General features: G+C 34.9%; 1 protein-coding gene across 2 annotated transcripts in view; it reads left to right on the top strand.

Moving 5' to 3' along the window:
- The window catches only part of CNTNAP4 (contactin associated protein family member 4), a 283,179-nt gene that overhangs the window by 196,979 nt on the left and 65,865 nt on the right, over nt 1–20,335 (top strand). For both annotated transcript variants that reach the window (XM_021672603.2, XM_012437518.2), the window contains 4 exons: nt 364–483; nt 10,626–10,823; nt 15,899–16,055; nt 19,010–19,137. In XM_021672603.2, the coding sequence (XP_021528278.2) occupies nt 364–483; nt 10,626–10,823; nt 15,899–16,055; nt 19,010–19,137 (603 nt within the window). The remainder of the gene's footprint in view (nt 1–363; nt 484–10,625; nt 10,824–15,898; nt 16,056–19,009; nt 19,138–20,335) is intronic.

The raw sequence follows: 20,335 nt of genomic DNA on the forward strand, positions 1-20,335 counted from the left end.
GAAATTCCAAAATGTGTGCCGCAAGATAAGTTATGACTTTGTACGTATAAGCCTCTAACATTCAACACCTACCTTTTCTTTCCTTATTCTTCATAATGTCAAAGTAGCTAAATTTTGATTTTGACCAAGTGATTTCATTTTCCATTAAAAAGTCATAAAATCATCCTCATTTTTTCCATCAAATCACTTTCATCCATATTAATTTTTTAAAAGAATGAGTTTTGTTTTAAAGTAAGTTTTGCCTTTTCTCCTAGTGAGTTATGTACATACTAAATTTCAAGACTTGCAGTATTTCATGTCCAAATTAAAAGTTAAGAGATTCATTTCATGCTATTCCATTAATGTTGGTTCTTTTTTTTAAAGCTATCTATGAGCAGTCATGTGAAGCCTATAAGCACAGAGGAAATGCTTCAGGGTTTTACTATATAGATTCAGATGGAAGTGGTCCCCTGGAACCATTTCTTCTATATTGCAATATGACCGGTGAGTTAATCAGCTTTTATTTTATAGTTAAATTTGCATGCGTGTTTTACATAAAATTAAAATGAAATAAGCAGAATGTTGACCTAATTTGCAACTTGATTAAAATGTGTGCTGTTCCTTAGAAGAACTGAAAATAAATCTTTAAAAAATAATTAAATGGTAATGATTTTAAATGTCTCTTTTAGTGCATGTGGTATCTGTCTAAAACATCTAATAAGAAATGTTTCCAGTTATGTCCCCAAACAAGAAGGATAGACCATTTCTGGGAGAAGATTGATACATGTAAAAGCTTTGAACAATGTTTACTTTTGAAATGTATGTAAACATAAAGTTTACATCTTCTTGAATTCTTTGCTACATAAGTTTACATAAAAATTAATAATCACAGAAAATGTGTTTGATGAAATTCAACATTAATCCTTAATTTAAAACACTTCACAAATGACCAATAGAAGGAAGTTTTCTCGTTTTGATAAAAAGTGCCCACCAGAATACCTTACAGCATATATTACAGTTTATATTACAGTATATATTACAGTTTATATTGGAATATATTACAGTTTATAGCATATATTACAGTTTATAGTGGAATTGGAAAGCTTTTCCTTTCACCAGCATTAATACCATTCTCTTCACCATTGTATTGGAGGTCCTAGACAGTGCAATAAAGTAAGAGAAAGAAATGAAAAACATAAGTATTGGGGGAAAAAAGACTAAGAGTCTTATTATTTGTAGTTAATCAGATTATATATTAAAATACTCTAAACAGTTTACAGATAAACTATTAAGATTAGGATTGTCATTGTCAAACATAAAATTAATTTTATTTTTGTACATCAGCAATAAAAATTAGAAAACATGCTTTTAGGAGATCATATTTTCAATAGCATAAAAAATTCTCAAACATATGGTAGTAAATCTAATGAGAGAAGTACAAGGGTTCTACACAGATAAGTATAAAACACCCTTTAGATGACCTAATATCCTAAATAAATGGAGGAATATAAAATGTTTACTGATTAGAAGACTCAGTATTGTATAATATCAGTTCTTCCAAACTAGATATTGATTCAGTGCCAACCTAAATTAAAATTCAAGCAGGGTGTTTGCTTGTAGATTGGTGTGATTATTTTGGTGAAAATCAACAAGCATATTCTAAAATTCATGAGTAAATACAAAGAGACAAGAAGAACCAAGTCAATATTGAAGAACAAATTTAAAGGGTTCAACTCTGCTAGATATAGACATTATGCTGATATGCTATGTAAAGCTGTATGCAGCTGTCTCAAAGATAAACAAATAGACTAATAAAAACAAAATAGAGAATTTATAAACTCACTCACTCATATATGGATAATTGATTTATTGCCAAAGTGGCATTGATACATAATGAAGGAAAGATGGTCTTTTCAACCAGTAGTGCTGATGGAAATTGTACTTAAATGTCAATAGAAGAGTACTAATCTCTTCCTCATTAAACACACACACACAAATAAATTCTAGATGAACTGTGCGGTCCAGCATGGTAGCCACGAGCACAAGTGCCTATTTAAATTCTAATTTAATTAAAATTAATTACAAAACAAAATGACTGCATTTTAAAATTTTTAACTTAAATTTAAGAACTAAAATAGGATTAAATTACAGCCAGGTGCAGTGGCTCACACCTGTAATCCCAGAATTTTGGGAATCCAAGATGGGGACATGATTTGAGCCCAGGAGTTTGAGACCAGTCTGGACAACATAGTGAGACCCTGTCTGTATTTTTTGTTTTTTAAGTTTACTTTCTCAGTCTCCCTGGCTGTATTTTCACTGCTTAATAGCCTCCTGTGGCTAATATGGAATATATCATCATAGATGTGGAACCTTATCATTTGCTGAAAGTTACATTGAACAGTGCTGTGTTAGGAAGTCAACATTTTATGGAGCAAAACCAAAGGGAAAGGGTAGTATTATTCTACATTGAAGCAGGAGGTGTTACAAAGGAAGATTTGGTACTTAAAATTGGCAGACATACCGTTCAGTGGATATGTGTTCAGAAAACAGCATGAAACCTAGGGTAGCGGGAGTGTGGTGAGTAAGTGGGGAGTAGTAAGACAGGAGAGAGTCAAGTGGGGTGGGGAGGGGAAGAATATGGGCTGCATAACTGTAATGTAGGATTTTTGTTTTTTTACTCTGAAATGAGATAAGACATTGAGGAGTTTTAAGAAATGATGGGATGCAATCTGACTTCCTTTAATTGGATTGCAACTACTCCTGGGTTAGGGAATGCTTCTTCGGGAACAGGGGTAGGAAGGAGTGAGGAGAGTATTATGCATATTGTACTTTTAAGAGTTGGGAGACCATTTCAAGTAATGCAAAAATCCAGGACTGATTGCACCAGATAATAGCACTGTAGATGTGGGAAAAAGTGTTAGATTTTTCTCTTTGCATACTTGTGAGGTGTGAGAAAACAAAAAGCCAAAAATAATGACACAATTTTTGCCCTGGGCAATAGAGTGTTTGTTTGAACTGCCATTATTTAAGGTGTGATCAGAAAAGGTTTAAGGTGAAAGATTGTAAGCTCTGTTTTACATATTTTTTGAGTTTGAGATGTCTGTTTTTCTACATTCAAACAAGATTCTGAGTAGTTATTTGAATATGGGAGCAGCAGCTTCTTTATACAGTGAATGTGTAGGTCTAAAAACCACAGGTGGTGGCACATTCTGTGCCAACACACATTTTGGCAGAAATTGCTACAGAATGTGTCTTCAAAGATCTTTGATTTAACACAACTGGTGGCTTCCATTTGTCTCCCAACCATTGAGGACATTGCCCCGTACAGCAAAACAACCTAAAACAAATGGTGGTTCCTCTTTATTTGTCTTCTCAATGAAGCTTCCCTGCCTGTACAGTATGAATGCCTGGACAGCACAGCAGGTGGTTCTGATTCAGTGTGACCACTGAGGTGGGGCAATGGAAATAATACCTTCATGGATCTTTCCAAATGATTCTTATGTCTGGGAATCACTGTTCTAGGCTTTATGGTTCTCAAACTTTAGTATGCCCTGGCAACTCTGTTATGTAAGAATTAAACACATGTGAGAAGACTTTACAGAGAGAGAGAAAAAAGAAGACTTTACAAGTGTAAGATATGAATTCTGGTGTCAAAATGTTTTATTGTTGTTTTTTTACCAACTTGGATAGGTTGGATTTTGAGTGAGATTTATGTAACAGTCTACCACTGCAAACCTGTAAATTCTGTGTTCCCATAAATGCATCTGGAGCTATACACTTACACATGTTATATAAAGTTTGATTCTAAAAGTGACAGTGATAAGTTGATGAATGTCTCTAGTCTCTGAAGGTTTAAGAAGCACACACATACATAGGTGTGCACACACACACACCCCTTGTCCATTCTCATAATTTGCAATAGTTATGTTCTGTAAAGTAACCAGGGTCACTGGACTTGAAAACACTGAACATATTACTCCTCAGGGGAAATACAGTAAGAGGAGTTTCCTGCAAGTCTCTGGTCACAACAGTCTCATCCAACAATCAATACATAATCTTGTTTTATGTGTGTTTCAGGTTAAAGACACCTTATTTAATACATATCATTGATTCATTAAGATTATTCATTAACACTGAGCTCATGGCCAAGAGCCCTGTAACTCATGTCTGAACAAAGCTTATCTAACACGTTTTCTTTATAAGCCTCAGTGCCCGCAGCCTTCTGTGTTTAGGGACACTCAACAACATTTCTGGGAGTGGGGGGCATTTTAAACAGCAAAAGCACCAACCAATATTACAAAAATGCAAAAAATGTGGCATGTAATAGACCACAAATGAGACATTTGTCTATAGTATGAGAGCTGAAACAAGAAAACACACCTTGGGAGGCTGAGGCGGGTGGATCACGAGGTCAAGAGATTGACACCATCCTGGTCAACATGGTGAAATCCTGTCTCTACTAAAAACACAAAAATTAGCTGGGCATGGTGGCGCGCGCCTGTAGTCCCAGCTACTCGGGAGGCTGAGGAAGGAGAATTGCTTGAACTCAGGAGGCGGAGGTTGCGGTGAGCCGAGATTGTGCCATTGCACTCCAGCCTGAGTAACAAGAGTGAAACTCTGTCTCAAAAAAAAAAAAGGAAAGAAAACAGTGTTTCCTTGTTCACCTGTAACAGGATATGTGAATGTCAGGCAGGCCAAATTTTTGCAGCCCTGTATGTGTTCACAACCAACTATGAAAGCATTAGGGTTACAAATAAATTTTAACAAGTAGGCAAATTCACAAATAATGAAAATCTACATGTAATGAATATCGACTATATATCTATATCTTATGTTTATTATGGGTAATAATTTAGTATAGACCATATGTATTTATTATTATCTAAATGATAATGAAATTATCAATTTTATTGTATTGAATAATTATTTCAATTAAATCAACATTTACATTTTTATATTACATAGCAAATTAATATACCTTACTATAGAAGATATGTCTTTGATAAACAAATTATTTAAGGAAAAAATTGTTGTTAAGTCTCAACAATTCTAAGAGACCTGAAGAGTGTGTATGTGTTTTTGTGAAGAGAGAGAGAACAGATTTCACGTTTTAGGAGCTAAGATTTTGAAATGAGGTCAAATGGGTCATAGATCCCAAAGATGGGAGAAATGGAAAAAAAAAAAAGACAGGAGTCACTGTTAGTATGCAGAGATTAAATGTGCTTCAACAAGATTATTTAAAAGTATTGACGAAAAAGAGGACATTCAGTAAATTTAAAGCCACGTGAATAGCAAGATGTTCAGAAACACAGATACCCAGAGATAGCTAAATGTCTCCAGTAGCTCTGGAATATTTGAACATATTCAAACAAAAGTCACAACCTGAGTATTGTAACCCAGTGAGAAATACATGTTACTACTTGAAACTTTCCTCATTGATCTGGTTTTGCATATGGGGAAGCCAAGACTAGGGGAGGTTAAGTGTAGCAGGTATAGCTTAAAACTCTCCATATTGATCTGGTTTTGCAAATGAGGAAATCAAGATTCGGGGAGGTTAAGTGTAGTAGCGTGAAAATATTGGTAGGAATAGATCAAGCACTGGAACCTTTGTTTTCTCACAGCCTGAAAGTTTTTTCTCTAGAAAGGGCTACTGTCTATCAGTGTTTCATTGCTTGCGGCCAATACAGTATTTTCTAATTATACAGATCAGGTATAATAACTGGTGAAAACAAGACAAAATGCTGAATCACTAACTTGCAAATATGTGTCTTATTAAAAAATCCAATTATTAGTCTAGAGTGTCAAATAATTCCACATGTATTAAAATACCTCTAAGCATTACAAGCTAAAAGATACAAACAAAAAATCTGTATTTTGAATGGATAATTTCCTGAATGATGTTAAAGGCTGAAATTTCTTTTTAAAGAGTTTTCCAAATGTAATTTAAAAATAATTAGTTAGAATAAGGTGAATCCCAGTGGCTGTCTCTATTGAAATATATAGGACTGTTTTCTTCTACACTCAATTCGTTGCTTTTTCTATAATGAAATTGTTTTATGTTAAGGAGTTTCTCCATATCAAACATTGCACTGTAAGGATGAGCGTTTGAGAGGGGAGAAATTGATGAGTGCCAGAACGGAGACTTTCAAGGTTTTCTAAAAGTGAAAACTCTGTGGGTTAAACTCATCCCTTCTCGTGGCCCCATTGCCGAGACTCCTGGGTTGAGTTCCCCCGTCTCAGTAAGTTTAGAACACAAGGCCTGGGTCTCTGCATTACTAACAAATACCCCATGTGATTCCAAGATAGGAACTCCTGAGACTGTTTCAGGAGAAAGCTGGAGAGCATAAGACTTCTACTAGCATAATTATTTTTACTTTAGAAATTTCAATAATAAAGGCCTTCTTAACAGCTATGATGGTTAACTAACTGTCCATCATTCAAATGCAGTCTTATTTACATCAAGTTTTGCTCCAGAAGGCCGTCTCCCTTCTTGTCTCCTCTGCTTTCCTTAACACAGCACTGCCTACCTGCTCTTACGATCTTTATCACATCTATCACCTTCAGCTATTAAGCAAGAAGCAACACAAGCTTTGCAACTGCGTTGCTTAAACAGCATGTTTTCTCTTTGCACTGTTATCACACTAAAAAATAGCAGCCAGCCTAAGGTAAATCAAATTCTTAATTACTCAGTTGCTTTATTTACAAATATTTGAAATCTCTTCAGGGAGAGATGTGAGTAGACGCAAACTGCCATTCCATGTTTTAAAACTTCATAGATTTTTCTGCCTATTTCAGCCATCTCTTATTCATTTCCCTGTCTCCTTACCCTGCAACTCTTTTTGCATTTAGTAAAAGATAATTTGTAATAAAGTAAAATCATGATGCTCATGCAGGTATGAAAATAAAAGCTAAAAAATTTTAAAGATTTTTAAAATACATTATTCATAAAGAAACTGATTAAGATATTACAATCAGTTCCAAGGAGAATCCAAAGAATAGACACATCTACACATTAGGAACACTGAAACAAGTGTGCATATGTTAGCAACACTAGATTCATCCATGGTGGAGGAGGGAAGGCACTAGAACCTCAACCATGTAGGATCTGCTTGTCTACAGACAATAATTATTTGTTGTAAGGAGACAGTGCCTTTATTTCTAGGCAAAGACAAAAAAAATATCTGGCAACCTACACGAAAGGATGATTAAATGTGTCTTGTAAGTTAGAGATAGTGAATTGCTTTGAAGAGATTTAAAGGCTTTTCTCCTCCAGAGGCATTTGCTTATTTTCTAAGAGTAATAAAAACCTAAGGACTTGTATCTTCTCTCCTCTAAAGAAAATTTGTGACATTCTAGAGTCAAAGTCTCTCTGTCACTTTATAGAGGGGAAGAAGAGAGAATGTGCTAGACACCCTCTGTGAGTCCAAGCTTCATAATTTTGTGATTCCTCTCTTATGGTGCAACTCAAGCATGCACTGCTATGTCTAGCACTCACTGCATCTGAACATGGGAAACTGAGGTATGAGAGAGATTGATACTTATGAGATTCTCTATGAGCAAATGGTCCCTGATTCAGAGGTCCTCTGTATCTCTTAGTACAGATTAGATAGGTAGGTAGATAGATTGATAAACAGATAGATAAAATCTGTGCATGGGCAAGATAACTCCTTAACTCACAGGTAGGGTAACATCTCAGGGCCCTTCACAGTTTCAGACTTAACATTATTTTGCAATTTTATTAGCTATCTATAATTTATAGAATTATTTTGTTTTTGTTTTTTTGAGACAGAGTCCCTCTCTCTTGCCCAGGCTGGAGTGTAGTGGTGCGATTTCAGCTCACTGCAACCACTGCCTCCTGGGTTCAAGGGATTCTTCTGCCTCAGCCTCCTGAGTAGCTGGGATTACAGGCACACACCACCATGCCCAGTTAATTTATATATATATACACACACATATATATATATATATGTTTTTTTATAGCAGAGATGGGCTTTCACCATATTGGCCAGGCTGGTCTTAAACTCCTGACCTCGTGATCTGCCCACCTTGGCCTCCAAAAATACTGGAATTACAGGCATGAGCCACCATGCCCGACTAATTTATAGAATTATATAATACCTCAGAGGCAACAAAAATATCAGAGCCACCACAGACTCTGAATCAGTTAACCTAGGAGGTTGTGCTCTAATCTAGACAATGCATTGTTTTTTATTCATTCGTTTATTCCCTCATTTCTTTAACAAATGTCTTCTACATTTTGTATCAAGCCTTGTGCTATGTGCTGGAGATAGGATTGTTAGCAGATCGGAAACTACTGTTGTTCTCATAGAGCTTGCAGACTGGTTGGAAAGACCAATAAAATCAACGACAAAGTATTGAATTACAAATTGTGATGAGGTCTATGTCTTTTACCACTCTTATTTCTAAATAGGTATTTGTAGAAACTTAAGATCACCCAATCATGTCTGAAAGAACAGTAAAGAAACTCTAATTTGAGGCTTTTCACAGATTTCCAGATGAGCTTTGGAACCTACCTTTTAAGGCATCTATCTCTGTTGCTCAAAATCTTTTGTGACAATTTGATTGTCTGTTCTGCCCTGGAAATCTGGATGGCCTGAAAAGTGTGACATCTGTTTAACATCATGCCTTGTAGTGCTTTTTATTAGAGAATAAAATCACTTACAGGAACTATCATAATATTGAAATATTTTAGAATTTTAAAAGGAAACGTTTATATGAGCTACTCTTTAATGGCTGCCATGCACTATGGCCTTGAATCTCTTGCAACACCTTTAAAAACCTTTAGAATCAGGTGTTAATTGTGACCCAGTGGATGCAAAACTACAGGGAAGTCTCTCTAAGTGTGATCCAGAAGGGAAAGAGACAAAGGGTTCAAGCAGGTGTATTGTCCGCCTCTCTTGGTAGCTGCTCAGCCAGAGTTAAGCTTCTTCTTGCATACCATTGATTTGCCACAAGAAAAGGTGAATAGTTTTTTTGAACAATAGAAGCAGAGTCCAACAGAGGCTAGGCTGTCAGATTTGTCTAGTTAATAATAACCTTAAACTTCTAATAGCCAAGGTTGAGTTGGCTCAAGTTATAGAATTTCAGACCTTGTTATGCCAATTCAATTTCCAGATTTGGAAAGGAGGCTCAGATTTTTTTTTGCCTGACTTTCCTAAGGGCACAAGATCCATGCCAGATCTGCACCTCAGATCTCTTGATGACTTCGACATTGTACTGCTGGCCACCCGTAATTTCATCGGGTTGTAGATTAAGTTCTCTTTGAGAGTGTTCTACTGATAAAGGGTGAACTGAAATGCAAGGGGAAATACAGAAATAACAGCTGTTGTTTCACAGAAAAATAATAATCCACACCTGGAAGGCAGTAAGGCTGTGAAGTTAGTCCTGCCTCATTTAGCCTGCCTCTCTAGTCCAAACTCCGATGACCGGGAAAGGGTTGGGAATGAAATTTTCAAAGTATACCTCCTTATTTTGATTGTTGATCCATGTGAATGTCTTAGCTAAAAAGACGGGGGGAAAGTTTTTCCTACTGTTCCTATTTTTCTCCAATCTGGGATATTCCTCTGTAATATAGAAGAGTTGTGGGACTTAACAGCACATACATAGTGGAGTTTTGACAACTTTCAATCTGTTTTTTTGCCTACTAAATCAGAGGCCTTTTGATTCATCTGTTCTTTGTCTGCATATATCACAGAAAATAGAGTATAAAGTCTATTTCTGGTAAAGTTGAAGGACAGATATCATATGCCTATCATCTGTTACAAACATTGTGGGATTTTTATGCTTCCTCTAAGAAAATTTGGTAATCAGTATGATGGAAATGTTTGTGGACATTCAGGTACCAATACTGATAAGTTGGGTAGATATTCCAAGATATTTTACTTTTGTGTTAGTTGAAATGCTGTGTCAGATGTGTTCAGTTCAAAAAATTAACTTCTTATTGTACTGCCTAACTGTGCAGATCACATGATAACAAAATGACTATTTCAAATTCAATTTTAAAAAGATGCACACTGATAGTTAAATGTGGACTAAAGACAGGGATGTAGAGAGCTACAAAATTTTGACTTTATTTTTGCTGATATCATGAATAGTTGTTAAGAGTAGAAAAGTCACTGCTTATTTTATATAATAGAAAATATTTCATGAATTCTAATATGCACAATTTTTCCATATTGTGACATCACTGGATTTTGGGTATGTCAATGATGAATAATATTTTGTAGTTATAACAGGCAGCATTTTTTTCTTTCTTGCAGTGAAATAAAATAATGATGCATCTTTAAAAAGATGGAATAACAGATTCAGTGAAATAAAATACATCACAAAAAGTAATCAGATTTCCAAATATTTTTCATCATAAATATTGTGTGGCTAAATTATATGAGAAAGCTAAATAAAATCACTGTAAACACACGGCAATAGTATATATTTCAGGAAAAATAATCACTTTCCATATTTAAAAATTCTGAGAATCTGTTTGTGTTGATTCTACCTCTCAGAGAGGTTTGATGACTAGAAAAATTTGACTCAGATAAAAGGTGATTTTGATTTTCTTTATTTATTTTAACTTTTGCAGACTAGTGATGGTCTCCTCTCTTTCTCCCCCCATTTCTGCATACAAGAAACTGCATGGACCATCATACAGCACAATGGCTCTGACTTAACAAGAGTCAGAAATACTAATCCAGAGAACCCATATGTTGGGTTTTTCGAGTATGTGGCCAGCATGGAGCAACTCCAGGCCACTATTAACCGTGCGGAATACTGTGAACAGGAGCTTACTTACTACTGCAAGATGTCACGGCTCGTCAATAAGCAAGGTAAGTAAACCATGGTGTCTGTCTTGCTGCACACCCATCACATCATGCACGCCCTCAACTAGCTCCTGAGGATTTTAATTCTGCAAAGTGGTGGCATATAGCTACTGAGGGTATAGGATCTTGCATACTTAGTAAACATGTCACAGTCTGGAAGTCACAAAGATGCTTTTGCCTGAAGAAAAGAACAAGGTCAATTTACACTAAGCTTTATTCAAAGCCTTGATTGCTTTTAAACTCTCTTCCTGGTCTTAATTGGATAACTATACAGCAAATGCCTCCTCTGATACTCAGTGAATGCACAGTGTTTATCCCTGATAAAGGGCAAGTGACATATAAGGTTTGTTTTATCATGGAAAACAGTTAATAAAAATACGGCTTAGTTTTTTGGAAGTAAGTGTTCTATGTGCCTCTTTTTCGTCGATTGTTGACAGCCTCTGGGTATAATTGAAAATTAGAAAAGACTGCCAGAAACACAGTTGGTTCACTAGTTCAAGGAGGAATCAGAAAAACACCTTAACTCTTTATTTGATTCTATTATGAATAACCAGTCTGCTCCTGAGTTCTGGTTTTGGTTTTATGTTTTCTTTCTTTAGAGCGTCTCACTATGTCAGAGCCTCTGTTCCTACCACGTCTGCCTTAGAGTAGGCCTTAATGAGCTAATTCTTGAAGTTACTGCAGGAGCTTTCCAACTTGCCTCCCAGCTTGCCGTCTCTTCCTATCTTCTAACCACCCAGTGCAAAATCCAAAATATTACTCTCTGTGAAGTAACTTAGCCTTTAAGAATGCTGCTCCCATTTTTAAGAAACACAGTTCTATTTAAGGAACTCTGCTGCCTTTCTGTTTTTTGTCTGTCCTTCACAGCCTCTTCTGCTGGATCCTGGAATTGCACATTCTGTGTCCACCCTGCTTATGCAACCTTCATGCCACCCTCCAACACATATTTCCTAACAGTGGCATTGAAGGGTGTTTTTTCTTTGCACGTTAGAGAAGATTCTGAGACATCTGTACAATAAAGCTACTTCTTTCATGTTCGCTCCTGCTTGTTCTAAGAGGAGTTGGAGTTCCAGATAGAATGACAAGAATTTAAGGAGAAATTTGTTTCATATAGGAACAGTGTATGTCATAGAGATCATGCAAAAATGCTGAACTGTTGTTCTGACATTTGAACCCTGCTTTTCTGATTAAGCCTCTGTTTACTCTCCACTCACTAAAAATCAGATTATTTTCTCACCTATGACTGAATTCCCCCTTGTCCTTCTCCTTTTGCTTCTCCTCCTTTTCGTTTTTTAGAATGTTCTCATTTGGCCTCTACCCCTCTAATCCCATCTTGCTGGTACCCACCCAAAACTTATCTCCTCCTGAAACCTCAATTCTGTGTACAATCGAGGACCAGACAGCTGTAGTGTGAACAGCATAGGATTTACAGCTGGAGGTGTGGGTGTGTTTTTCATTGGTTAGGTGCATCTAGAACTTAGATAGATGAAACTTTGATTTATGAAATGGATGAATGGTTAATGAATCTCAGTCTTTGTTTTCTTTTCTCTGAAATGGGGCCAATGATACCAGCCTCATAGGGGTGCAGTGATGATTAGGTGGCATAGCACATACAAAGTGCATCAAGTGATTCCCGCTCATTTCCGGCTCTCCAGAGCATTGTGGCCATAGTGAACATACACAGTTTAGTATGTAATGTGTTGTTCATTGTTGCTGAATATTCATCTTAGAATAAAAAAGCTGATAAGCAAATCTGGAGGAGTATTCTAAGAAGAATAAGAATGATAATTATGGAAGGGTAAATGAATGATATGGAACAAAAGGAATTCAGTCATTACGTGGAAAAGGAGGTCATGCAGTATTTGTCTTTCAGTGTTTGGCTTATTACACTTAGTATAATGCCTTTCATGTTCATCCTTTTTGTCACAGATGGTAGGACTTCCTTCTATTTAAGGGTGAATGATAGCCTATTGTGTGTGTGTGTATATATATATATATCACATTTTCTTTATCCATTCATCAATGGACACTTAGGTTTTTTCATCTCTTGCTATTGTGAAAAAAGCTGCAATGAACATGGAAGTGAAAACATCTCAAGATAGCGAAGGATGTTATACTGAGTGAAATAAGCCAGATACAGATAGACAAATACTTCATGATCCCACTTATATATGGAATCTAAAAGAGTTGAACTCATAGAAACAGAGTAAAAGAGTGGTTTCTAGGGGAGGGTTTGGTGTGGAGATATTGGTCAAAGGGTACAAATTTGCAGTTGTAAGATGAATACATTCTGGAGGTGTAGTATGCAGAATGATGACTATAGTTAACAACAATGTATTATTTTACACTTGAAATTTGCTAAGAGAGTAGATCTTAGTATTCTCACCATAAAAATATAAAGTGGCTATGTGGTAAATATGCTAATTAGTGTGATTGTGGTAATCATTTTACTGTATACATGAAAACATTGCTTTGCACACCTTAAATGTATACAATTTGTATTTGTGAACTTTACTGCAAAGCTGAAAAATAAAACATAAGAAAATATAAAAAGAAGGACGGTTATCAAAGTTGACAAAGAAGTCAAGCTGTAATAGAACTAGAAAGCAGAATCCCTGAGGAACTGGTGAGCAAACACCACACAGAATAAAGGGGGTTGATATGGTTTGGCTGTGTCCTCACCCACATCTCACCTTGGATTGTAATAATCCTTACATGTCAAGAGCAGGGCCAGGTGGAGACAATTGAATCATGGAGTGGTTTCTGCCATATTGTTCTCATGGCAGTGAATAAATCTCATGAGCTCTTATGGGTTTTTTTGTTTTTGTTGTTCTGGCTGCTCCAGTACTTCCAAGCAGACACTCTGGAGCCCAGAGATCTTATGGTTTTATAAATGGGAGTTCCCCTGCACAAGCTCTCTTGCTTGCCACCATGTAAGATGTGACTTTGCTCTTCCTTGCCTTGCACTATGATTGTGAAGCTTCCCAGCCACGTGGAACTATGAGTCCATCAAACCTCTTTTCTTTATAAATTACCCAGTTGGGCATATGTTTATTAGCTGCATGATGATAGACTAATATAGGGGTTGACACAGAATGTGAAGGAATCCCCATCTTTAAGGCCAGTTGTGCCTGTGCACTTTTTAAAAAAAAATGCTTCCCTGGTGTTTCAGACTCAAGAACCAGTTTTAGAAAGTCAACTCCAGAAAGGTGTGGAACAAGGGATACTAATCTTGGCTAAATATACACATTTTTTCTCAGGTTGGTGACCTCATGATTCATGTAGGATAGATTTGAGGTGGAGAGACATAAAAGAGAGGGAAAAATTGGATTCTGAGGTCACAGTAAGAAATATAATGGGAAGAACAAGAAGTTGTTTTCAGACAAGCTATATTTAGAGTTTCAGATCTTGGTGATTTAGTGTCAAGTGATAATGATGCCATATGTGAATGAATAAAGTGAAATGTGTATGAAAATATGTTTTCAGTTGCTGAGGATCTGTGACTCAGCACTTAGGAAGGATGATCAATGGGAATGCTCAAGTAATTTAGGATTTTAATTATGGGAAGTGGAATGTTCTACCATATCCACGGGTATCTTTTACCTTTAATTTTTATTTCTCAGGATTTAAAAAATTCATTTCTATACTTATTTAAATTCCTTAGTACATTTTTTAAAAAGTCTTGGATTGAACCAAAGTCTGATACCTTAAAAAACATTCAGTGATTTTTATTTTATAGGGAAGACAAGAAATTCAAATGTGGAAATATGGTTCGGTATTTAAGAATAACAATTTATTTTTCTTTCTATTCTATGAAAACATAATGTTTTCAGCAGAATATTGAAATATATTTATTAAGTGTTTCAAGTAATTTTCACCTTCTGGCGAAGGGTTAATCATGTAATTAAAAAATGAAGATTCTTCATATTAGTGTATTTACGCATAACACAGCTTCTGGTAACTCTTCACTTTTTTTTTTCTGATGTGGCCAGACTGGCTCGTATAATAATCCTGGGTGAGAGGTTGTCAGCATTAGCAAAGGGGCTTTCTAATAGTAAGTTAAAATGAGCATTGGCATTTGTAAGCAAGGGAGAAATTAGTAAAAAAATCCCAGATGCTCAGTAGGGCTAATGGTGACAACTTAAAGGTTTGAAAGTCGACAGAAAAATGATCAAGCACCTTTGAGAAGCTGACTGATTCGATGTTGCTTACATTCTTCTCATTCCCTGATTCTCGGATGACTACAATTTATCCCCCATACTTGTTTTTTTCCATGATACACTGGCTAAATGCTTCACTTCCTTTTCTGAAAATCCTTGCCTAGATGTTTTGTTTGTTCGTTCCTTGCTCCAGTTCCTTGGCATTATGTTTAGTCTTAACTCTGAAAAGGAGCTGGTAGCTGAACATTTATCATAGAAAGAGGTGCATTTGGCTGAGGGAAACTTCTTTTGAGTGTAATATTCACTTCCATCATGAAGATTTTTTAGTGTTATTTCTGTAGTCTTTAAATAAATAGCAAAGCCATTAAATGGAAGATAAAATATATACTTACAAATAATTCTTAAATCATGACAAGGGAGTGCCAGATCATGCCTAATGTTTATTAAACAGCTAGGATAATTTTAGACAATAAATTTATTAAGATAAATCAGGGACTTTACATAACATTCCATAATGCTTTAATGGGCTTTTCATGATTTCAAATCAATTTTGCTTTGGTATGTTAATTACTATGATTTATATTTTGATGCTAACTTGTTTCAAAATTACTTTTAAAGAAATTGTGTATGTGAGCTGCTCTCAATCCGTTTTTTACTATCATGCCTAAGTTAAATAGAAACTGCTCTTTTTTTCTACTCAAGAAATGTCATTTAAGCCTAAATAATAACTTTTTTATATAAAAAAAAGTTGTCTTAAGGGAATGCCATCAATTATACTGTTTTGTGTATCCTTAAATCAAATCAATCTTTCTCTCTTTCTCCTTTTATTCTTTTTGATGATTTTGGAAGAAAAGGAATTATACTGGGAGAAAAGGTGATGGGACATAAAGCAGATGTCACATTTCTCACGTTTTCTTTCAGACGGAACCCCTCTGAGTTGGTGGATAGGAAGAACCAATGAAACACAAACCTACTGGGGAGGTTCTTCACCTGATCTTCAAAAATGTACTTGTGGATTAGAGGGGAACTGCATTGATTCTCAGTATTACTGCAATTGTGATGCTGACTGGAATGAATGGTGATTTCTATATGATTTCTTTATGCAAGGAAAAGTTTATTTAAAAAAAATTAATCACTCAATGTATAGCTAGCCAGATACTGAACAAGTTAGTGCAATGAAGGGATTAGATAAAGGTATGTTTTGGTGAAACATAGTATACTCAATATAATCCTAAGTATTAAGTCAATTCCTTTTTGAGTTATTTTCTGTAATGGACCATAAGTTATGTACATTTAAATTTGATAATCAAATAGAGACACCTGTTACGTGGGAAATAAATTATTATTCCATTTAAAACTATATATGAGTAGGTATTCTGTTATCTGGAAAGTATATTTACAGCCAAAGCATATCTCTTCAATAATCTACCTATAAAACCTTTAAAATTTACTACAGTTATAATGCATTTCTTTTATATTTTTAGGAAGACAAATCATACCACAAAGAACTAATGTTCTGTGGATTATATTTTGAAAAACAAAATCAGTAATATTTTAGGAATTTTAAAATCAAATTTAAAATATTCCTCTAAGAAGAAAAGAAGCTTATATATGTGTTTCTTATCTGAAAACTTTAAAAAAGACATTGATTGTGTTTGAGACCAGAATTGGCATGTATACTGGTCTCATTTGTTATTTGTAAAGTGAAAATATTTTAAATGTTTATATCTACATTTCAGCATAACATATGTATATGTTACATTGCTAAGCAACTGAACCTGTACAGAAGACTTATTTTTAACAAATATTCATAGTCAATCTGGATATAGATATGAGTGATGTTGTTGCAGAATGCATATTGATTACAGTGATAAAACTGCTGTTAATTGAGGTTGTAATTTGAATTAGATAATATTTATTTAGTTGGGAAACCTCAAGGTTATGTTTTATATATATATAGTTATTTTGGACTAGCACTTTTAGTGTTACATGTTTGGTATGAAGAATAGTGTCTCTCTTACTCAAACTCTCATTTTTCAAAATTTCTACTCCCTTTGGAAGGCACCCTTTTCTTCTCAGCACCTTCAAAAAAATGCTATACAGTAATATTGTATTTTAAAATATAAACAGAAGGCTAGTAGTAATGCTTAACAACAGTAAAAATTTACCATCAATAACTCTCCAGTGCCTCCATAACATATTGCTAATGAAAAATGAGTTTAAAAGATAAGATTATAAAACTTCTCATATTAAATTCTGCTAATGGTGAAGTAACTTGCATAGAACTAACCCTTCTCAGATAATTGTTATAAATCCAGGAAAAAATGTTATCAAAACAACCACTTGAAATAAGCAGAAAGCAACCAGAAGTAGGCAGAAACTGCCCATGTGTTTACAGCAAAGACTATATCCCAGATCTGAGTGCTAGAATTGGAAACTAAGCAAAATTCACACAGGCTCTAACTAATGAAGTGCCAGACCAAGCAATGGCAATTTATTGTGATAAGGTTGTGATTTAACTGCCTATGAAAACAAAAATGAAATCTTTAAAGAATAACAAAATCCAGAATCTTTAGAATGTATCCATGATATACCACATGTTATAACAATTACTGAATATTCAAAAAAGAGTACATTTTGATCTAAAGTCAAGAAATTAAGAGCAGTTATTATAAAGAAACCTTGGGGTACTGATGTTTGAATTGTCAGGCAGAAACTTTACAGCAACTATCATAAAAATATTTGAAGACTTAAAGACAAAAATAGTCACAATGTTTAAACAAAGGATATTTTAAGCAGATAAGTGAGAACTATAAAATGGAACAAAATGTAAATTTTAGAATAGAAAAGAGTATCTGAAATAACAAATTGTAATAGAAATTCTTCAGGCTTAAGAGAGATAACATGGATGAAAACTCAGATCTTCAGGAAGAAATAAAAAGTACTGGAAATTGCAAATATCTTGGTAAATATAAAAACCAGTGCTTAAATTATTTTCTTAATTAAAAATTAATTACTGTTTAATTTTATTATAAAAGTTTATAACACATGCATTTAAAATATATTGCAACAACCGAACAAAGAATAAGTATGCGTGTAGGGGATGGAGCAGTGTTAAATGAATTATCCCTTAGCAAGCTTTGGACATTTTGGTTGTGAAAAAACATAATGTCTAAATAGGCTGTGATAAACTAAGAATTTATTTTGTAATCTGTAAAGCAAACATTAAAATACAGTAAACAAATATAGCTAAAAAGTGAATAGAGAAAATGAAATGAAATACAAAGAGCATAGGATACACCAAGAGGAGGCAGCAAAGGAAAACAGAAGTACAAGAAATCATGTGGGAGAAACAAAAGCAATAGCAAAGTGATAGACCTCAAACAGCAGTATCAATCATAACACTAAGTGTTAATGTATTAACCAATTTAAGTCAAAAGGTAGAAAATGGTCTGTTGAATTAAAAAATCTCCCACTGTGTTCTACTTTTAACGGTATGCTGTATTTTATATTCTCTATTACATACTTTCTACAAGAGACACTAAAATGGCATTGTTTTGACCAGGTACAGTGGCTCGTGCCTATAATTCCAGCACTTTAGGAGACTGAGGCAGGCGGATCACTTGAGGCCAGGAGTTCAAGACCAGCCAGGCCAACATGGCAAAACCCTGACTCTTCCAAAAAATACAAAAGTTAGCTGGGTGTGGTGGTGCACATCTGTAATCTCAGCTACTTGGGAGGCTGAGGCACAAGAATGGGTTGAACCTAGGAGGGGGAGGTTTCAGTGAGCCAAAATTGTGCTGCTGCACTCTAGCCTGGGAGACAGAGTGAGACCCTGTCTCAAAATAATAATAAATAACAAATTAAAAAAATTATAAAAATTATATATCTTTCTGTTTTTATGTGCTCAGATGAGTGATGGGATCCTTACTCTTTTGTGGGTGCAAATTTAGTTCAGAACATCTTGGTTTTGCAATGCGATAAGGACTATTAAAATTTCTTAAGAATTTTGTGGATGGTATTGTCTTTTAGGACCAATGACACTGGATTGCTTTCTTATAAAGAACATCTTCCAGTAACTAAGATCGTGATCACAGACACAGGCCGACCGCATTCAGAAGCAGCTTATAAACTGGGACCTCTACTCTGCAGAGGAGACAGTAAGTGGTTACGATGTGTTGTAAGCATATTTAAGAAAAGTACCATGACTTAAAGTACCATCACTTAAGCATCGTATTTCTGTCACATAATAATTAATCAGACTTCTATTGTGAACATTCATAAGTAAGGACTGAAATATTCTTTCAGTCAGTCAACAAGTAAGTATTCCTATGAAGTGCAAAGCTATGATGGCAAACCTTGTTAAGATTCTAAGAGAAAGAAACCATTGGGCATCTCAATTTGATTAGTTCATGAGTACATTCCAGCATTCCTAAATTTCTAATTGCTGTTATCCACATAGGAAAGCCTCAATGCTATACACAGTTATTAATAATTCATGTGACTTTCCTACTGTTAGGCCTGGGATGAAATTAGAATGTCAATGGAATCACATCAGTTTAACCAAATATGTTTCAAATGTACGTTTCGTTTTTATATCAGTTTGTGTTTGTGTGTGTCTGCGTTCATTTACTTTAAACCAATGGAGCATGCTATATGCAATGCATTAACACTTTAAACCAGAATTTTAAAGTTCAAATATAGTTCCACTATATTTATGTTCTGTATACATTTATATTCCACATATATATGTTTTCTTTGATCAGGGAATGAAATGAGCATATGTATTCATTTATAGATTGTTACCCTCTCTGAAAAGAATTAGGTTACGGACTGGTGCATTAAATATGTATGCTTTTAGTATTTCTAGAACTTAAGATGGAAATAGATGAAATATTTGTTTACATTAACACCATACCTTAAAATAAAATTTTATTCTAGGGGCACAACAGAAGAAGAGAGAATCTGACAATTCAGTGGATTTATGGAGATACAGAGCAGAAGTTGCTTAGTTAAAAAGCAAAGATGATACTGGCCTATAAAAATTATATATACATTGTAAATACTGTTCACCATTATACTCACCATCTCTGATATGTATCATCTCCACTTTCTGTCCTACCAGTGAGCCTTACACAATCCCCATGAAGGTGGCATAGGATATATCATGGAAAGAAAAATTATGTGCAAAGAGATGAGGTTATAAACTTCAGATGCATCCAGGAGAGTGTAACGATTTTTCATGGTTGTAGAGGAGTTGTTCTATACATCACATGTACCTTTCACTGCTTGCTCTGATCTTAACCCTGCAGGGACCTAGGCTGGCTTCCTCTGCCTTCCTTATTCCATTAGCCAAAA

The sequence above is a fragment of the Aotus nancymaae genome, unplaced genomic scaffold (assembly GCF_030222135.1).
Source record: "Aotus nancymaae isolate 86718 unplaced genomic scaffold, 86718_ANA_hifiasm-v0.15.2.pri h1tg000030l, whole genome shotgun sequence".
NCBI lineage: Eukaryota > Metazoa > Chordata > Mammalia > Primates > Aotidae > Aotus > Aotus nancymaae.